The sequence below is a fragment of the Colossoma macropomum genome, unplaced genomic scaffold, assembly GCF_904425465.1.
Source record: "Colossoma macropomum unplaced genomic scaffold, Colossoma_macropomum, whole genome shotgun sequence".
Lineage (NCBI taxonomy): Eukaryota > Metazoa > Chordata > Actinopteri > Characiformes > Serrasalmidae > Colossoma > Colossoma macropomum.
The window spans coordinates 23,254-45,829 of NW_023495826.1; the positions used below are offsets into that span (position 1 = coordinate 23,254).

The window sequence follows — 22,576 nt, forward strand, 5'->3', positions numbered from 1 at the left end:
ATCCAGAAAATGTATTTTTAATCACCTTACACTTCATACATAGACTGTGATTAAACGAGGTTGAGATACTCAACTAATCAGATTCAGATTCTCAGACTATGATTCATCCTAGTGTAGGTGCACATGTGATGAATACTATGAACAGCCAATTTCATTAAACAAGAAGAGACATTAAAGAAGGAAAAACCAAATCATAATAACAAAATATCTAGAAAGTATTTATAATATGAAAAAAAAATGCTGAGGAGTGTATCTGTAATTAAAAGTGAAATTTATCAGTATCTCAAATAAGCATCCAATCATCAACAATACACAAATTAGCCAGTTATAAATGTATTATTTAGACAGCTTGTGGTAGTCAGTGTTAGTAGTTTGCCTCTAATTTTACAGTACATCAGTTATCAAGACGGGGGGCCCCCCCCAAAAGGCTACAGCCGGCTCTCACTATGTAGGTTAAAAAACATGTTTGTTTATTTAGCTTATTTGGTGAAAACAGTAACACATAGTTTTAAATTGTAGTGATCGTAGAGCTGAGGTAGCAATAAAGGAGGATATTAACTGCTATAACACTTACTACTTTTCCTAATTACTGCTGAAGAGTCCATCACTTCATTCTGTATAGTATTGTGGATGTTCTGAGATATAGTTTTTTCTGCTGTTTTAAAAGGTGTTTACTTTTAAAAATTGTTTCATGAATTAATTGCACCAGACACTACATTTCAGTTATAATACTTTAGCTACGGTTACAGTGATGATTGTAGAAAAATGATTGAAATGACTCAAGAACAGTGTCGTTATTTCTGTTTCAACAGTGATGCCCAGCTTTACTACACAGTCCATCAGTCTAAACAAGACCACCACAGCCATGCAACCCACCAGTTCAGCCTCCAGTGGAGGTACTCTCTCTCACACATCTTCATGTGAGTTAGTGATGAAGAACTGAAAGAAAAATCAGGCTTATCAGACAATCATGAATTTAGACTTTTTCTGTCGCTCAAGGATTTTATGTGAAACACAATTGAAAGTTTGAAGAGTACATTAGTGTAACTGCTTTACCTAAATTATAGTAGTTGATCTTCTGCTGTATTTTGCTTAATAGTCTAACAATAATCAGTAGAACAATAGAACATTTTAAAAATTGGTCTTCTTTTCAGTTTTCGAAACATCTTAATGGAATCACTCACTGTGCTCGTCACTGACAGCTCTGAGATTGTCAGGGTAGAAGTCCAGATACAGAGAGTCTGGAAAATGTATTTTTAATGACACGCTACACCCCTTTACTCAGACTGTGGTAAAACTAGGTTTAGATACTCAGGCTGTAATTAATCCCTGTGTAGGACAGCCAATCATGTGAAACAAGCAAAAGCCATCAAAGAAGCATAAAATCATAATATCTAAAAATGTAAAAACAAAAGCATTTATAACTTAAAAAAACAGTGCTGTCTCCAGTGCCACCAAGATTAGATACAACTAAATTTAAAGTTAGCTGAGTAAGCACGAAATACTGAATCCTGAAACAAACCTCTGGATTAAGAACATCAGAAGGTTATCTGTAATTTAAACTGCAACTTATCAGAACCCCAAACAATTCTTGTAGTCATGCTGTGATTAGCACATATATCAATACTCAGTGTAGCGGAACAAGCATTTTCAATGATGTTTTTATTGCCTGAACCTTAAATAAGAAGTTAGAGTAACCCGGATTTACCTAAAATCTACAGACCAAAAACAATAGAGACAACACGCTCACACCAAGGATACTTCAATCAAAAAGGAATTTATTGGCAAAATATCAAAAAACATTCAAATTACTTTCCATGATTTAGGAGATAAAAGAAAAAACAGATCAAATAACGTAATTCACAACTAAAATAGTATGAGACACTATGGCTTAAGGCACTCCCTGGGAAGGCAACCCGAAGCTTAGGCGTGTAAGGGACCTCCAGTGAGTTAACCCAAGTGTGGACGTGTGTAGCTATTTGAGTATGTATGTCTATCAAAGGGTTTTAACCTATTAAATAAAATACTGTCGGATACCTGAGTGCATAAAATGTGAACACAGTCTTACTTTGGAGTCGAGAAGGCAGACTTCAAACCCTCCAGGAGGGGTCATCTCGGAACTGGGCTGGATCCGTTGGTGGTGGCAGCTTCGCCGCGGCAGCCAGACAGCAGAAGTGGCCTCAGTCAGCGACTGGGCAGAGGCGTCTTGAGGCTGCACAAGAATAGAGAGCTTTGAAGATCTTCTGGTGTTTAGTCTACTCACAGACTGGCACGTAGCTGCTGGTAAGGTTCCAAGGTCCGGGTGGTGGCTAGGCTGCTCTGACTCCTCAGGCGACGGTTCTGGGTGCACTCAGGTTTCTGAGGCTAGTTGATACTAATCCAGATAACTATTTGGCTGAAAGGAAATTGAAGTAATCAGTTGATGGCCGGTCGACAGACTGCTTCACCTTCCTTTTCTAAGTGTGGTTTAAAACTTAAGGTGTAGACAAACTAACAAACGAAACACAAAGACAACGAAAGACAACCTGCTCAGATCTGTTAAACGAACGTTATGTTTTCTGGCCTAGGTCGGCACTAACTTGTGATTTTAGGTAGTCTTTCTTCTCCGAGCTCAGAACTAATCCGAACATGCATTGTGCTCGGGTTTGTCCGGCTGTAGGCCCTTCCCTTTGGAAGTGAAGCCAGAGTGCTGATTCTTTTCACCTAAAGGGTAATTAGCTATTTGAAACGGTGGTGCATAATCTATGAGTGCCTCCCCAAGAATCACACCCTCCCTTTTCTTCCAAATCTTTATTTGTTATAACCAGGCAATGAAATACTATTTAAATACCAGAACAGTTTGGATTATTCCTTCAAACTTGTAAAAACCGAGGGAAAAAATGAGCAGAACATTTGTTTATGTTTCATAACAGACAGTTTTAACCCATGTTACCTGAAAAGCAACACATATATCAAAAGACACAAGCAAACCTTGTATGTATTCTCTCGGTATTGTTTGTTCTGGGAGATTCACCCACAATATAATTGTTAACTAGGAAAGAAATAAACAAAAATGAAATAAGAAATACATATTTAGGTTACCTACATATCAGTGTTCTAAACCCACTACAATCACATGGCTACATCGGTAAGTTATCAAAGTGATACATTATGTAATCCTAGCATCTAATAATAGAAAAGGTAGATATTTTAGGGAATTGACTACGTAACATACAGGTAACATCGCTTTTAAACCATATAAAACGTTAAATATCATGTATACAATGTAAATACGAGTTTTTCTTTCACACTGGGGAAATGATTTTGTGCCTATGTGTCATGTCTCATTGTCACCACTGGTGGTGCTTTGAGTCCATGTCTGAAATATCAATAAAATCCAGAAAGGGCTAATGTAATAAATCCTCCAAACAATTTCATTCTCGAAATCGCCAGTCTCCTTGAAACAAACTATGATGAGTTATTTCAATCTGGAGTTGATACACACTTTAGAAATTTGATTTTTCAAGGTTTTGATACTCAGATTAATTAATCCAAGTTCAGATTCTCAGGCTGTGATTATTCTGGTTTCAGATACTCAGACTGTGATTAATAAAGATTTAGATATTTATACTGTGATTAATCCATATTTAGATATTCAGAGTGTAATTAATTTAGGTTTAGATCAGGCTGTAATTAATTCAGGTTTAAATATTCAGACCATGGTTAATCTAGGATTAGATACTCAAGATGTGATTCAGGGTTAGATGCTCAGAATCTAATGATAAGTACACAAATCTTCATATTTTGAGGTTTATGTACTCATACTGTGATTAATCCAGGTTTAGATTCTCAGGCTGTGATTAATCCAGGTTAAGATACTCATACTGTGATTAACCAGGTTTAGATAATCATGCTGTAATTAATCTGAGTTTTGATACCTTGGCTATGATATATTCAGGTGTAGATACTCAGGCTGTGATTAATCCAGATTTAGAGTGTGTCAGAGCGATTCCAGATTTAGATATTCACACTGTAGTTAACCTACTCATGTTGTGATTGACCAAATTTTAGATACTCATGCTGTTGTTAATCCATGATTAGGTACTCATACTGGGATTTGTCTGAGTTTAAATACTTAGAGTGTAATTTATCCAGATGTAGAGACTCAGGATGTGATTAATTCAGGTTTAGGAACTCAGATTTTGCTCAATCCAGGTTTAGATACTCATGCTGTGATTAATCTAGGTTTAGATACTAAGGCTGTGTTTAATCCTATTGGAGGTACACATGAATTTGTGATCTTTATAAAGAACAGCCAAATATGTGAAACAGCCAAGAACATGAAGAGTCACCAAGGAAGGAAAAAAGAGATTAGACTACCTAAATATGAAGAATATGAAGTCAAGCCCCTGGATCCAGAATGCTGAGTTTTATCAGTAATTTAAAGTGTAACTTATCAGAACCCCAAACAAGCATCCAACCATCAACAATACACAAATTAGCCTGTTATAAATGTATATCTTACTCAACTTTTGGTAGTCAGTGTTAATAGTTAGCCTTTAATTTTGTAGCAAATCAGCTAGTAAGATGGGGTCCCCCAAGAAAACACATTTTGTTTAGGGCTGTAAAAGGCTAGAGCCAGACCTGACTGTATGGGTTAAAAAGCATGTTTGAAAACAAGTCCGGGTTAATTTAGTTCATTTGGTGAAAACAGTGATACATAGTTTAAAATTCTAGTGAACATAGAGCCAAAGTAGTAATAAAGGAGGAGACTGCTGTTATAACACTTAATATTTTTCCCAATTAAAAGTTAAAAACTAAAACCTCACACAGTACAGAATTGTTGGTGAAAACAGTGTTTTATGTGTGAAATTCTCTGGACACATATGTGGGATTGAAATGATTCAAAAGTGTCCCCTGTATTTCCACAGTGACACTCAACTTTACTGCACTTTCCACCAGTTCAAATGAGGCCACCACTGTGATACAACCCACCAGTTTACCCTCCAGTGGAAATACTCTGTCTAACACATCTTCATGTGAGTCAGTAATGAAATATTGAACGACAGATCAGACTCTTTCTGTATTATTAATCAGGATTGTTTTCAGACAAACATGCTTGTAGTTATTTTTCTATCACTGAAGCATGTTATGTGACACACATTTGAAAATTACAAGAATACATTTGCATAAAAGTACAATTATATGCATTACATAAAGAGTTACAGTAGTTGATCTGCTGTATTTTGCTTGTGGAACGTTCAACAGTAATCAGTGAGAATACTGGGGCTCGATTTTTCCATTTGTCTTTCTTTTCAGTACTCGAACCGCCATAATGGAAACACTTGTGCTTGTCATCGATAGCACTGAGATTCTCAGGGTAGATGTCCAGATCCAGAAGGTCCAGAAAATGTATTTTAAAAGACGTTACACTCCATACTTAGATTGTGATTAAACCAGGTTTAGATACTGAGACTGTGTTTAATCCAAGTTTAAATGCTCAGACTATAATTAATCCAGGTTTACATGATTAATCTACGTTTAAAGAATCATGATTTGAGTAATCTGGATACTCAGCATTCAATCATCAGCAATAAACTAAATATCAGACTTTTTTAAAAATCTAGGTTTAGATACTCTGACAGTGATTAATCTGGTGTTAAATACACAGACTGATCCTGTGTTTCCACAGTGACTCCCAACTTTACTACACAGCCCACCAACTCCAGCGAGACCACCACACAACCCACCAGTTCACCCTCCAATGGAACTCCACTCTCTAAAACACCTACATGTAAGTCGATGCTGAAAAACTGTAAAAACAAATCAGACTCTTCTGTACTATTATATAATCAGGATTGTTATTGATTGAGTTTTTAGATTTGTTTTTAGTTTAAGTTTTTAAGTGAAACAAAATTGAAAATTTCAACAATACAATTACATTAAAATACAAAGCATGACTGCAATATAGAAAAAGTTACAGTAGTTGATCTTATGGTGCATTTTGCTTCATCTCTTAATAATCAGTAAGAATAATGGAGCTCCATTTTTAAAATTTGTTGTTTTTTTCCGTACTTAAAATGTCTTAATGGAATCACTCGCTGTGCTCATCACTGACAATGGTAAATTTCTCATGATAGAAGTCCAGATCCAGCGAGTCCAGAAAATGTGTTTTTAATGATGTTAAACCCCATACTCATACTGATTAAACTAGGTTTAGATACTCAGGCTGTGATTAATTTAGGTTCACATAATCAGACTGTGACTAATCCATATTTACTGGTTTGGATACTCAGGCTGTGATTAATCCAGATTTAGAGTGTGCCAGAATGATTAATCCAGGTTTAGATACTCACACAGTAGTTAATGTACTCATGCTGTGATTGACCAAAGTTTAGATACTCGTGCTGCTGTTAATCCATGATTAGGTACTCATATTGGGATTTGTCCCAGTTTAGATATTTAGGCTGTGATTTGTCCAGATTTAGATACTTATGGTGTGATTAATCTAGATTTAGATACTTAAACTATGATGAATCCTATTGAAAGTGCACATGAATGTGTGATTTTATGAAGAACAGCCAAACATGTAAAACAGCCAAGTACATGAGAGTCACCAAAGAAGGAAAAAAGAGATTAGACTACCTAAATATGAAGAAAGTAAAGCATTTCATAACTTTAAACTGACAATGTGTCCTTAGACACCAGGAGTAGACAAAAGCTTAAAGATAGCTGACTAAGCAAGAAATAGAGCTTAGTGAGACAAGCCCCTGGATCCAGAATGCTGAGAAGTTTATCAGTAATTTAAAGTGTAACTTATCTGAACCCCAAACAAGCATCCAACCATCAACAACACACAAATTAGCCTGTAATAAATGTGGATCTCAGACAGCTTTTGGTAGTCAGTGTTAGTAGTTTAGCCTTTAATCTGGCAGTACATCAGCTAGCAAGACGGGGCCCCCCAAAAAACACATGCTGCTTAGGGCCATAAAAGGCTAGAGCCACACCTGACTGTCTGGGTTAAAAAGCATGTTTGAAAACAAGTCTTAAACAAGAGTTTATTTAGCTTATTTGGTAAAACCAGTGATTCATAGTTTAAAGTAGTCTAGTCACAATAGAGCTGAAGTAGTAATAAAGGAGGAGGCTGATGTTATAACAATTATTTTTTAATTGTGGAAATCTGTAAAGTTGGTCCAGTATGCTGTTTTCTTCAGTCCCCTAAAACCTCACACAGTACAGAATTGTTGGTGACAGTGCAGCTCCTTAGACACTTCATCTTCTTCTCTGACTGATATTCTGGATGTTCTCAGATTGTCCTTTGATGCTGTTTTCAGTGTTATTAAAATGTAAAACAGTGTTTTATGTGTGAAATTCTCTGGACACATATGTGGGATTGAAATGATTCAAAAGTGTCCCCTGTATTTCTACAGTGACACTCAACTTTACTGCACTTTCCACCAGTTCAAATGAGGCCACCACCGTGATACAACCCACCAGTTTACCCTCCAGTGGAAATACTTTCTCTAACACATCTTCATGTGAGTCAGTAATGAAATATTGAACGACAGATCAGACTCTTTCTGTATTATTAATCAGGATTGTTTTCAGACAAACATGCTTGTAGTTATTTTTTCTATCACTGAAGCATGTTATGTGACACACATTTGAAAATTACAAGAATACATTTGCATAAAAGTACAATTACATGCATTACATAAAGAGTTACAGTAGTTGATCTGCTGTATTTTGCTTGTGGAACGTTCAACAGTAATCAGTGAGAATACTGGGGCTCGATTTTTCCATTTGTCTTTCTTTTCAGTACTCGAACCGCCATAATGGAAACACTTGTGCTTGTCATCGATAGCACTGAGATTCTCAGGGTAGATGTCCAGATCCAGAAGGTCCAGAAAATGTATTTTAAAAGACGTTACACTCCATACTTAGATTGTGATTAAACCAGGTTTAGATACTGAGACTGTGTTTAATCCAAGTTTAAATGCTCAGACTATAATTAATCCAGGTTTACATGATTAATCTACGTTTAAAGAATCATGATTTGAGTAATCTGGATACTCAGCATTCAATCATCAGCAATAAACTAAATATCAGACTTTTTTAAAAATCTAGGTTTAGATACTCTGACAGTGATTAATCTGGTGTTAAATACACAGACTGATCCTGTGTTTCCACAGTGACTCCCAACTTTACTACACAGCCCACCAATTCCAGCGAGACCACCACACAACCCACCAGTTCACCCTCCAATGGAACTCCACTCTCTAAAACACCTACATGTAAGTCGATGCTGGAAAACTGTAAAAACAAATCAGACTCTTCTGTACTATTATATAATCAGGATTGTTATTGATTGAGTTTTTAGATTTGTTTTTAGTTTAAGTTTTTAAGTGAAACAAAATTGAAAATTTCAACAATACAATTACATTAAAATACAAAGCATGACTGCAATATAGAAAAAGTTACAGTAGTTGATCTTATGGTGCATTTTGCTTCATCTCTTAATATTGAGTAAGAATAATGGAGCTCCATTTTTAAAATTTGTTGTTTTTTTCCGTACTTAAAATGTCTTAATGGAATCACTCGCTGTGCTCATCACTGACAATGGTAAATTTCTCATGATAGAAGTCCAGATCCAGCGAGTCCAGAAAATGTGTTTTTAATGATGTTAAACCCCATACTCATACTGATTACACTAGGTTTAGATACTCAGGCTGTGATTAATCTAAGTTCACATAATCAGACTGTGACTAATCTGGTTTGGATACTCAGGCTGTGATTAATCCAGATTTAGAGTGTGCCAGAATGATTAATCCAGGTTTAGATACTCACACTGTAGTTAATGTACTCATGCTGTGATTGACCAAAGTTTAGATACTCGTGCTGCTGTTAATCCATGATTAGGTACTCATATTGGGATTTGTCCCAGTTTAGATATTTAGGCTGTGATTTGTCCAGATTTAGATACTTATGGTGTGATTAATCTAGATTTAGATACTTAAACTATGATGAATCCTATTGAAAGTGCACATGAATGTGTGATTTTATGAAGAACAGCCAAACGTGTGAAACAGCCAAGTACATGAGAGTCACCAAGGAAGGAAAAAAGAGATTAGACTACCTAAATATGAAGAATGTAAAGCATTTCATAACTTTAAACTGACAATGTGTCCTTAGACACCGGGATTAGACCCCCCCCCCAAAAAAAGCTTAAAGATAGCTGACTAAGCAAGAAATAGAGCTTAGTGAGACAAGCCCCTGGATCCAGAATGCTGAGAAGTTTATCAGTAATTTAAAGTGTAACTTATCAGAACCCCAAACAAGCATCCAACCATCAACAATACACAAATTTGCCAGTAATAAATGTGGATCTCAGACAGCTTTTGGTAGTCAGTGTTGGTAGTTTAGCCTTTAATCTGGCAGTACATCAATCTGGCAGACGGGGCCCCCCAAAAAACACATGCTGCTTAGGGTCATAAAAGGCTAGAGCCACACCTGACTGTCTGGGTTAAAAAGCATGTTTGAAAACAAGTCTTAAACAAGAGTTTATTTAGCTTATTTGGTAAAACCAGTGATTCATAGTTTAAAGTTCTAGTCACAATAGAGCTGAAGTAGTAATGAAGGAGGAGACTGATGTTATAACACTTATTTTTTCCAATTAAAAGTTGATCATCATCTGAGTGCTGAATTCGTTACTTAATTCTGGATATCTTTAAAGTTGGTCCAGTATGCTGTTTTCTTCAGTCCCCTAAAACCTCACACAGTACAGAATTGTTGGTGACAGTGCAGCTCCTTAGACACTTCATCTTCTTCTCTGACTGATATTCTGGATGTTCTCAGATTGTCCTTTGATGCTGTTTTCAGTGTTATTAAAATGTAAAACAGTGTTTTATGTGTGAAATTCTCTGGACACATATGTGGGATTGAAATGATTCAAAAGTGTCCCCTGTATTTCCACAGTGACACTCAACTTTACTGCACTTTCCACCAGTTCAAATGAGGCCACCACCGTGATACAACCCACCAGTTTACCCTCCAGTGGAACTACTTTCTCTAACACATCTTCATGTGAGTCAGTAATGAAATATTGAAAGACAGATCAGACTCTTTCTGTATTATTAATCAGGATTGCTTTCAGACAAACATGCTTGTAGTTATTTTTCTATCACTGAAGCATGTTATGTGACACACATTTGAAAATTACAAGAATACATTTGCATAAAAGTACAATTACATGCATTACATAAAGAGTTACAGTAGTTGATCTGCTGTATTTTGCTTGTGGAACGTTCAACAGTAATCAGTGAGAATACTGGGGCTCGATTTTTCCATTTGTCTTTCTTTTCAGTACTCGAACTGCCATAATGGAAACACTTGTGCTTGTCATCGATAGCACTGAGATTCTCAGGGTAGATGTCCAGATCCAGAAGGTCCAGAAAATGTATTTTAAAAGACGTTACACTCCATACTTAGATTGTGATTAAACCAGGTTTAGATACTGAGACTGTGTTTAATCCAAGTTTAAATGCTCAGACTATAATTAATCCAGGTTTACATGGTTAATCTACGTTTAAAGAATCATGATTTGAGTAATCTGGATACTCAGCATTCAATCATCAGCAATAAACTAAATATCAGACTTTTTTAAAAATCTAGGTTTAGATACTCTGACAGTGATTAATCTGGTGTTAAATACACAGACTGATCCTGTGTTTCCACAGTGACTCCCAACTTTACTACACAGCCCACCAATTCCAGCGAGACCACCACACAACCCACCAGTTCACCCTCCAATGGAACTCCACTCTCTAAAACACCTACATGTAAGTCGATGCTGGAAAACTGTAAAAACAAATCAGACTCTTCTGTACTATTATATAATCAGGATTGTTATTGATTAAGTTTTTAGATTTGTTTTTAGTTTAAGTTTTTAAGTGAAACAAAATTGAAAATTTCAACAATACAATTACATTAAAATACAAAGCATGACTGCAATATAGAAAAAGTTACAGTAGTTGATCTTATGGTGCATTTTGCTTCATCTCTTAATAATCAGTAAGAATAATGGAGCTCCATTTTTAAAATTTGTTGTTTTTTTCAGTACTTAAATTGTCTTAATGGAATCACTCGCTGTGCTCATCACTGACAATGGTAAATTTCTCATGATAGAAGTCCAGATCCAGCGAGTCCAGAAAATGTGTTTTTAATGATGTTAAACCCCATACTCATACTGATTAAACTAGGTTTAGATACTCAGGCTGTGATTAATTTAGGTTCACATAATCAGACTGTGACTAATCCGGTTTGGATACTCAGGCTGTGATTAATCCAGATTTAGAGTGTGTCAGAATGATTAATCCATGTTTAGATACTCACACTGTAGTTAATGTACTCATGCTGTGATTGACCAAAGTTTAGATACTCGTGCTGCTGTTAATCCATGATTAGGTACTCATATTGGGATTTGTCCCAGTTTAGATATTTAGGCTGTGATTTGTCCAGATTTAGATACTTATGGTGTGATTAATCTAGATTTAGATACTTAAACTATGATGAATCCTATTGAAAGTGCACATGAATGTGTGATTTTATGAAGAACAGCCAAATATGTGAAACAGCCAAGTACATGAGAGTCACCAAAGAAGGAAAAAAGAGATTAGACTACCTAAATATGAAGAAAGTAAAGCATTTCATAACTTTAAACTGACAATGTGTCCTTAGACACCAGGAGTAGACAGCTTAAAGATAGCTGACTAAGCAAGAAATAGAGCTTAGTGAGACAAGCCCCTGGATCCAGAATGCTGAGAAGTTTATCAGTAATTTAAAGTGTAACTTATCTGAACCCCAAACAAGCATCCAACCATCAACAACACACAAATTAGCCTGTAATAAATGTGGATCTCAGACAGCTTTTGGTAGTCAGTGTTAGTAGTTTAGCCTTTAATCTGGCAGTACATCAGATAGCAAGACGGGGCCCCCCAAAAAACACATGCTGCTTAGGGCCATAAAAGGCTAGAGCCACACCTGACTGTCTGGGTTAAAAAGCATGTTTGAAAACAAGTCTTAAACAAGAGTTTATTTAGCTTATTTGGTAAAACCAGTGATTCATAGTTTAAAGTAGTCTAGTCACAATAGAGCTGAAGTAGTAATAAAGGAGGAGGCTGATGTTATAACACTTATTTTTTAATTGTGGAAATCTGTAAAGTTGGTCCAGTATGCTGTTTTCTTCAGTCCCCTAAAACCTCACACAGTACAGAATTGTTGGTGACAGTGCAGCTCCTTAGACACTTCATCTTCTTCTCTGACTGATATTCTGGATGTTCTCAGATTGTCCTTTGATGCTGTTTTCAGTGTTATTGAATTGTAAAACAGTGTTTTATGTGTGAAATTCTCTGGACACATATGTGACTGAAATTATTCAAAAGTGTCCCCTGTGTTTCCACAGTGACACTCAATGTTACTACACAGTCCAACAGTTCGAACGAGACCACCACTGTGACAAAACCCACCAGTTCAGCCTCCAGTGGACCTGCTCTCCCTAACACACCTTCATGTGAGTCAGTGATGAATTATTGAAAGACAGATCAGACTCTTTCTGTTTGAGATCCTCAGACTGTGATTAATCTAGGTTTAAAGTATCATTATTTTGTTAATCTGGGTTTGGATACTCAGCATCCAATCATCAGCAACAAACTAATTATCGGACTTTGTTTAATGTTTCCACAGTGACTCCCAACTTTACTACACAGTCCACCAATTCCAGTGAGACCACCACAGTCACACAACCCACCAGTTCACCCTCCAGTGAAACTACTCTCTCTAAAACACCTACATGTAAGTCAGTGCTGAAGAACTGAAAAACAAATCGTTATGTGCTATTTTATAATCAGGATTGTTATCAGTCATGTTTTTAGATTTGTTTTTACTTAAATTTCAACAATACAGTTGCATTAAAATACACAACTGCATAACTGAATTTTAGAAAAAGTTACAGTAGTTGATCTTATGGTGTGTTTTGGTTCATCTCTTAATGATCAGTAAGAATAATAGAGCTCCATTTTTAAAATCTGTTGTTTTTTTCAGTACTTAACACGTCTTAATGGAACCACTCGTCGTGCTCGTCCCTGACAGCGGTAAATTTCTCACAGCAGAAATCCAGATCTAGAGAGTGCAGAAGATGTGTTATTAATGATGTTAAACCCCATACTCATACTGTGATTAACCTAGATATTCAAACTGTAATTAATTCAGGGTTAGATACTCAGCATATAATCATCAGCACTACACAAATCATCAGACAGTGGTTAATGGAAGTTTAGATACTTAGATGGATAAACTCAGGGTTAGATATTTAGACTGTGATTAATCAAGATTTAATCTGCTCAAACTCTGTCAAGTCACCAGGACAGCTGACATTCGAAGGGGGGGGCGGCTATGTAGCGTCCCACTACCAATTTGTGCTGCCTCTCCGGGGGCCCAATGCTCTCTGTAAGAGAAAGATTTCTTGTCAATAAATTGTTCTTAGCTTGATGATGTGCACATGTTTTGTTTGTTTTAATCTGTGCTGGGCTATGGGGTAGTTAGTGCAGTGTTAGTGTCTACCATTAACAGACAGTGCATTATTAAAAGTGACCTGTCTGCTATCTTGGCCGTTTCAGTAGTGCTGAGTGGCAGTTCTCCGCTTGTTGTCTGTTCAATATAAGAGCACTTTAAAGCTCAATATTTCCTGTGTCTTATTTCACACTGAGATCATAATACTACAGTTACAGGAAGTCCTTTTGGTCAGGTTGTTATGATTGAGCAGAAATAACTGAAATTACTCAACAGTGTTGTTAATCTTGTCTTTCCACAGTGACTCCCACCTTTACTGCACAGACCAACAGTTCCAGCGTGACCACCACAGTTCCACAACGCTACAGTTCACCCACCAGTGGAACTACTCTCTCTAACATAGCTTCATGTGAGTCTGTGATGAAGTATTGAAAACAAAATTCAACTCTTTCTGTACTATTTTATAATCAGGGTTGTTATCAGACAACCATGTTTTACACTTTCTCTATCAATCAGTGATTTTAATATTAAGAATATTTACCTAAAAATACTAAGCAAAACTGCATTTTAAGACCTAAAAACTTACAGTAGTGGATCTTCTGCTGTAGTTTGTCTCTGGAATGTCTCTTTTGAGGCTTCCACAGTAATCTGTAGGAATTTTAGGTCTTTATTTTTCCATTTATCCTTCTGTTGAGTATTCAGAACATATTAATGGAATCACTCGCTGTGCTCGTCACTGACAGCTCTGAGATTCTCAGGTTAGAAGTCCAGATCAAAAAGCTTCAGAAAATGCAGTTTTAAAGACATTACACTCCACAGTCAGACTGTGATTAAACAAGGTTGACATCCTCAGACTGTGACTAATCCAAGTTTAAATAACCAAGCTTTGATTAAGCCAGGTTTAGATACTGTGGACATACAGAAGTATTGTCAATTGTCCTTTGCTGCTGTTTTTACTGGTGTTTAATGAGTGAACGGCACTGGACACTACATTTCAGTCATGATAGTTAGTTGAAGGGCATTTTTTGAGTCAGGTTGTGATGATCTTGTGTCATCAGTCTTGTGTTTCCACAGTGACTCCCACCTTTACTACACAATCCACCAGTTCCAGCAAGACCACCACTGTTACACAACCCACCAGTTCAGCCTCCAGTGGAACTCCTCTCTCTAACATAGATTCATGTGAGTCAGTGCTAAAATACTGAAAGACAAAACAGACTCTTATTATTAATCAGGATTGTTATCAATCATGTTGGTAGATTTTGATTACTCAAGGATTTTATGTGACACATAAAATTTCAAGACTACATTTACATAAAAATACTAAGCAATACTGCATTACCCAAAAAGTTACAGTAGTTGATCTTCTGCTGTATTATGTTTGTCGAATGTCTTTTCTATTCGTCTTTCTTTTTAGTTTTTAAAACATCTTAATGGAATAATTTGCTGTTTTCAACACTGACAGCTCTGAGATTCTCAGGTCCAGATAGAGAAGGTCCAGAAAATACATTTTTAAAGACATTACACTTCATTGTCAGAATGTGATTAAACCACGCTGAGATCCTCAGACTGTGACTAATCCAAGTTTTAAAAAATCAAGCTTTGATTAATCTAGGTTTAGATAATCAGACTGTGATTACTCCAGATTTAGATTCTCAGACTGTGATTACTCCAGATTTAGATTCTTAGACTGTGATTACTCTAGATTTAGATTCTCAGACTGTGATTACCCCTTGTGTAGGTTCACATGATTTCGTGATGATTATGGCACAGCCACTTACATGAAACAAGAAGTGAAACAGTAAAAAATGATCTTACTTAAATAGGTTGAACGAAAGCATTTATGGTGTTTAAAAATCAGTGCTGCAGCTTATGGTAGTTTTTGTCAGTAGTTTGCCTGTAATTTTACAGTACATCAGCTATCAAGATGGGGCCCTGTAAAGGATCCTGCCCTGACTGTATGGCTTAAAATGTATGTTTCAAACCATTCTGGGTTTCTTTAGCTTATTTGGTGTCAATAATGATACAAAGTTTTAAACTTCTAGTGGCCATAGAGCTGAGGCTGTAATCAAGGAGATTGCTACTATAATCCTGATTATGTGTCCCAATTAAAAGTCTCTTATCTGAGTGCCATCACTTAATTCTGCATATCTTTAAATTCTCTCCAGTATCTTGTTTTCTTCAGTCGCCTAAGACCCCACACAGTGCATAATTATCGGTGACAGTGCAGTCCCTCAGAGACTTCATCTTCTTCTAGTATTGTGGATGTACAGTAATATTTTCATATTGTCCTTTGCTGCTGTTTTAATGGTATTTAATTGTAAAACAGTATTTTAAGAGTGAACTGCACTGGACACTACATTTCAGTCATGATACTTTAGTTAAAGGAAGTCATTGTAGTCCGGTTGGAATGATCAGAATTACTCAACAGTGTCCTCAATCCTTTTTTTCCACAGTGACTCCCACCTTTACTACACAGCCCACCAGTTCCAGCAAGACCACCACAGTTTCACAACGTTACAGTTCAACCGCAAGTGGAAATGCTCTCTCTAGCATAGCTTCATGTGAGTCACCGCTGAAGACTATGATCAAAAAAGGTTTAGATGCTCAAAATGTGATTAAACTGTGACAAAACTGAGATCCTCAGACTGTGTCACACCCAGGCTGTGATTAATCAAAGTTTAAATACTCAGTCTATGGTTAATCCAGGCTTAGATACTCAAATTCTGGTTTATCCACATTTAAAAAATAATCACACAAATTTGCCATTTACAAATAAATGTAATGTAGGTTCTTGCAGAACAGCATTCAGAAAAGGCTATTATTTCTGCTCCGAAATGCCCTTCTATTTTGACCAAGGCAGAAAAGCCATTTGAAAAGAAACTGAAATAGAAGACAGACCTCTTCTCCTTATGGTCTCCTTACAATCAAGCACATAAAACACATAAACACATCTCAAACTCAACAAACAAACTCAACTTTACTACACAATCCACCAGTTCCAGCAAGACCACCACTGTTACACAACCCACCAGTTCAGCCTCCAGTGGAACTCCTCTCTCTAACATAGATTCATGTGAGTCAGTGCTAAAATACTGAAAGACAAAACAGACTCTTATTATTAATCAGGATTGTTATCAATCATGTTGGTAGATTTTGATTACTCAAGGATTTTATGTGACACATAAAATTTCAAGACTACATTTACATAAAAATACTAAGCAATACTGCATTACCCAAAAAGTTACAGTAGTTGATCTTCTGCTGTATTATGCTTGTCGAATGTCTCTTTTAAGGGTCCAACAGTAATCAATGAGAAAACTAGGGCTGTATTTTTCTATTCGTCTTTCTTTTTAGTTTTTAAAACATCTTAATGGAATAATTTGCTGTTTTCAACACTGACAGCTCTGAGATTCTCAGGTCCAGATAGAGAAGGTCCAGAAAATACATTTTTAAAGACATTACACTTCATTGTCAGAATGTGATTAAATCACGCTGAGATCCTCAGACTGTGACTAATCCAAGTTTTAAAAAATCAAGCTTTGATTAATCTAGGTTTAGATAATCAGACTGTGATTACTCCAGATTTAGATTCTCAGACTGTGATTACTCCAGATTTAGATTCTCAGACTGTGATTACTCTAGATTTAGATTCTCAGACTGTGATTACTCCAGATTTAGATTCTCAGACTGTGATTACTCCAGATTTAGATTCTTAGACTGTGATTACTCTAGATTTAGATTCTTAGACTGTGATTACTCTAGATTTAGATTCTTAGACTGTGATTACTCTAGATTTAGATTCTCAGACTGTGATTACTCCAGATTTAGATTCTCAGACTGTGATTACCCCTTGTGTAGGTTCACATGATTTCGTGATGATTATGGCACAGCCACTTACATGAAACAAGAAGTGAAACAGTAAAAAATGATCTTACTTAAATAGGTTGAACGAAAGCATTTATGGTGTTTAAAAATCAGTGCTGCAGCTTATGGTAGTTTTTGTCAGTAGTTTGCCTGTAATTTTACAGTACATCAGCTATCAAGATGGGGCCCTGTAAAGGATCCTGCCCTGACTGTATGGCTTAAAATGCATGTTTCAAACCATTCTGGGTTTCTTTAGCATATTTGGTGTCAATAATGATACAAAGTTTTAAACTTCTAGTGGCCATAGAGCTGAGGCTGTAATCAAGGAGATTGCTGCTATAATCCTGATTATGTGTCCCAATTAAAAGTCTCTTATCTGAGTGCCATCACTTAATTCTGCATATTTTTAAATTCTCTCCAGTATCTTGTTTTCTTCAGTCGCCTAAGACCCCACACAGTGCATAATTATCGGTGACAGTGCAGTCCCTCAGAGACTTCATCTTCTTCTAGTATTGTGGATGTACAGTAATATTTTCATATTGTCCTTTGCTGCTGTTTTAATGGTATTTAATTGTGAAACAGTATTTTAAGAGTGAACTGCACTGGACACTACATTTCAGTCATGATACTTTAGTTAAAGGAAGTCATTGTAGTCCGGTTGGAATGATCAGAATTACTCAACAGTGTCCTCAATCCTTTTTTTCCACAGTGACTCCCACCTTTACTACACAGCCCACCAGTTCCAGCAAGACCACCACAGTTTCACAACGTTACAGTTCAACCGCAAGTGGAAATGCTCTCTCTAGCATAGCTTCATGTGAGTCACCGCTGAAGACTATGATCAAAAAAGGTTTAGATGCTCAAAATGTGATTAAACTGTGACAAAACTGAGATCCTCAGACTGTGTCACACCCAGGCTGTGATTAATCAAAGTTTAAATACTCAGTTTATGGTCCAGGCTTAGATACTCAAATTCTGGTTTATCCACATTTAAAAAATAATCACACAAATTTGCCATTTACAAATAAATGTAATGTAGGTTCTTGCAGAACAGCATTCAGAAAAGGCTATTATTTCGGCTCCGAAATGCCCTTCTATTTTGACCAAGGCAGAAAAGCCATTTGAAAAGAAACTGAAATAGAAGACAGACCTTTTCTAGTCATACACATTCTCCTTATGGTCTCCTTACAATCAAGCACATAAAACACATAAACACATCTCAAACTCAACAAACAGCAACATTAACAAATGTCACTTGAAGGCGGAGCATGTGCTACCCATGAGCCTGTTCACATGGCCCTCTAAAGCTCCCTCTGCATAATTTACCAGTGGCAGCTGCCATAGTCATAGATAGCATGTGGCAGGTCATTGTTATGCGTTAGCCTTTAATTTTCAGCAAGCAAGATGGGGGCCCACGAATTATATCACATTTTTAAAAGGTTTAAACTCTTCATGTATCTGAACACTGTGTAAACGTATTAGCTATCAGCAAGTAGACCATAGAAGCATTGTTATACTCTAAGCTAAGAACATTATTTTAGGAAACTTAGACAGTGAATGAACACTTACAGTGCCCTCAAAACAACATGTTGTTGTGGGGGGTGGGATTACATGGCCGGGTTACAAATATTGGAGGGGTTGTAGCCTTCTCACCCCCCTTGAAATTACACTATTCAACAAGTGCCATTTCTTCTACCTTCAGTAAATCTCTATGAAATGTCTGGAGCTTTATTAGTTTGTTTGTGTTTCTGATCCTTTACGTTTACTTCTGTGACAGCTATGAGAGCAACATTTATAACTATTTTCATACAGTATATCCTAATATTTATGACTATGGTCACATAACTTGAATACTACTTGTCTATGCTCAGTTTCACAAAGTACAAACCCTTTCTTTTAGAAGAAAGTACATTTTTATATTACAGTGTACAAAGACACCAAAGATATGCTTGGAGAAACCAAGGAGCAACATTTAATGAAAATAACTCCTAGCCAACTATTAAGCATGGGGGAGGATGTTTATGCTTTGGGGTTGTGTGGCAGACAGTGGCACAGGAAACATTGCATGGGTAGATGGAAGAATAGGTTCCACTAAATATCAGCAAATTATGGACGCAGTCAGTCAGGAGACTGAAGCTGAAAAGAGGTCAGCTTCTACAGCAGGATAATGATCCAAAACATACCTCAAAATCCACCATGAACTACTTTTCCTCTGTTTACTTTAAGAAGAGTTGCATGAAAAAGTTTCTGAACGTGTGGAACTCCCCAGACTTCTGCAAGAATGGCTCCTAAACTATGAACTAATATTCACATAATGATAATAAACAAAGAGTTTTTTAAAAAACTGTGCATGCAAGAAGGCCCAAAATATCCAAGAACTAGAAGTGTTCTGCAAGGAATAGTGGGTGAAAATTCCTAAAACAAGAATTAAAATGATATTTTAAAAGGGGTATTAATAAGTACTTATTTAATTCACATTTTCACATGCCACAATTACTATTTTATCCTTTTCTATTTTCTACTATTTCTATTTTGTAGCTTCCAATGTTTTGTTTACTTCTGTTCACTTTGTAAATCACCACAATATAGAATTTACAACTGGCCATGCAGCTGTAAACTATGGATCTAAAACTTATTTTCATTCTCTTCGTTTCACTGTTCCTTTACTTTTATTCTGTAAAATGAACAATAGCAGGGAGGAAGGCTTTGTTGCTTTCTTGTTTTTCTAATCTAAATGTTGGCATCAGAAAATGCACATTTCAGATTTGAGAGATCTGCATTAAGTCCCATCACACCCTAATTTTGGGTTTTATTCGCCAGATGGAGCTTCCTCAGAGAGTACTCGCAATAACTCAGGTAAGTCATGGCTCTAAAATTTCTGCTTTGTTTGTATTTTGATTTTGTTCCTGATCACTTAATTTTATTCTATAACAGAAACGACAATAATACATCACACTTCATCACAAACAGAAATCACATTCAACCCAGTCTGTTTAGTTCAGTTTAAAACAGTCCTCCTCAGTCCTGAGACTGGAAAGTTAAAAAAAAAAAATCAATGGTTTGTCATGAAGTTTATTAGAAAGCATTTAATATTCAGTGTCCAGTATACTGGACATTTGGACTTGTAACACATGAAATGTGTAAATCTTTCAAAAATGGTCATCTTTGCTGTCACTAACATTGCTCAAAGCAAGCCCTTGAAGTACCATGAAAAAGTTTCTGAACTCTTGGAACTACATGGACTTCTGCAAGAATTGTTTCTAAAATGTGAAATAATCTTCACATCATAATAATAAACAAAGAGCTTTTAAATACAAAGTGTATCCAGTAATTTAACATTAATATGTCTGAATTGAGCAAGTGTTTAAACAGCCAAGCTCACTGATAGTGTTGTAGTACTCCAGTTTGGTCTTGAATGTGGTCTCAGTGAACTACAACTTAATTTCCTTTTTTGATGGATAAAAACACACAGTTTGGTTACTTTCTCTTCAAAGCAGAGTTACTAGCATCTCAGCTAATTCAAACATATTCAGAAACCTTCTCTGGTCGCTGTACAAACATGTTTTGGCTTGGGTCTGTTACAGTGATGATAATAAATGATAGTAAAATTTTCAAAATTTTGCAGATTTCATGAGCCCAATTTCAAATGTCCAGTATATTGGACATTCAAATCAATACAAATGATGGGGGAAAAAAACAGTTATCTGCCAAGAACATCATCCACTGTCACTCCTAAATAAACATAAGATTCTACTTTTAACCAAATAAACTAAAATCTTGAATGATAACAGTTTTGTAAAGTCCAAATGTACAGATTACATTAAACATCTCATAATTTATGTATGGACCAATAATATCCACTATTATTTTTTACCTTTCACAAGAGGGACCTTTTGGAAAGACATGCATAAAATAATATTTCTGAAACAAATACAGGATAATTTAGAAACAATGTTTGATTTGGTCTTGGAGGTGGTCAGCACTGTCCTTTATTGGTGTAGCAAAAGAACATTCAATCAAAATCCATACTTTAATACATGATTCAGTTACGTGAAAGCTTATGTACACTATCCTATTCTAAATATTGTCACTGTCCAAGAAAAAAATGGTAACTTTACAGGAGAGGGTGAAAACCTTCTTTTAGTGGAAGTTAATATAAAGAGGTTTCTACTGGCCCAATTATCATTATATTTTCACACAGTGTAATCACTAAACATGGAGATACTTTTTTGCTTTGTTTTTTTGGACAGTGATGATCTGCATAATTTAACATTCCCTTTTTCAGACAGTGGAAACATCTCAACATTGAATTATTTCTAAATTCCGATGAGGTTTCAGAGAAAGAAACAAACGTGCAAGTAAATGTAATGTATTATGAAAAAATGCAGTGATTATTTTCTATCCAAAAGGTGCAGTTTCCTCTGCCTCCACTAAACCGCCAGGTAATTTATGGCTGTAAATTGTATTTGTTTGTTTGCGCTTCTTTTGCAATAGTCATACGTAGATTAGCATTCATAAGGATGCTGCAGTGCAGAGAGGTGTGTTGTGGATTGAAACTGTACACATAAAGTACGATGAAATTTTCAATGGAATTATCTGTTAACACATATACTGTGTCAACATTTTAATGTTCAAAGAGTCAACATCATTCGTATATGATAACAGCATTTAGAACAACAGTAAAGCCAATCATTTTGGCCATATACACAGGGTATATATTTTATTGCAGAAAACCACATTTAACCAAATATATTTAGTTCAGTTTAAAATGTGTTAATTTACTGGTCAGTTATCACATGTCAATGGTGTACCTACAGATCTGACTGTGTAGCAGAAAAAACAAACCTGACTCAGCAGAGAATTAGCTGTTCTGACTTCTCACTTAAGGAAATATACTGTATTATAAATGCCAGCTATCAAAAAAAAAATGATCTCATTATGTGTCTCATATACTGATTTTAGGTCTCAACCAAACAGCTGCAGTTTCCTCCAGCATGGATCAACTTCAGGATACATTAAAACTCTACAAATTTTTGTTTGTGCTCTTTTTTATTCTACAATGGATATTATAGCAACATTCAGGCTCAGTGTTGATCAGTAGAGCTCCATCTTAAGTCAATAAGTTAACACAAAGTAAAAATAAGAGTCTGATATTGTCAGTGTG

The 22,576-nt window shown here is 36.0% G+C and overlaps 1 protein-coding gene across 1 annotated transcript in view; it reads left to right on the plus strand.

The window, feature by feature from the left end:
- LOC118803091 (mucin-5AC-like) overlaps window positions 1–22,576 on the plus strand; it is a 62,108-nt gene that overhangs the window by 13,018 nt on the left and 26,514 nt on the right. The window contains exons 8-20 of the mRNA XM_036563596.1: window positions 813–896; window positions 4,911–5,018; window positions 5,672–5,773; window positions 7,410–7,517; window positions 8,172–8,273; window positions 9,955–10,062; window positions 10,716–10,817; window positions 12,440–12,547; window positions 12,721–12,828; window positions 13,847–13,954; window positions 14,620–14,727; window positions 16,002–16,109; window positions 18,122–18,229. Of these exons, the coding sequence (XP_036419489.1) occupies window positions 813–896; window positions 4,911–5,018; window positions 5,672–5,773; window positions 7,410–7,517; window positions 8,172–8,273; window positions 9,955–10,062; window positions 10,716–10,817; window positions 12,440–12,547; window positions 12,721–12,828; window positions 13,847–13,954; window positions 14,620–14,727; window positions 16,002–16,109; window positions 18,122–18,229 (1,362 nt within the window). The remainder of the gene's footprint in view (window positions 1–812; window positions 897–4,910; window positions 5,019–5,671; window positions 5,774–7,409; window positions 7,518–8,171; window positions 8,274–9,954; window positions 10,063–10,715; window positions 10,818–12,439; window positions 12,548–12,720; window positions 12,829–13,846; window positions 13,955–14,619; window positions 14,728–16,001; window positions 16,110–18,121; window positions 18,230–22,576) is intronic.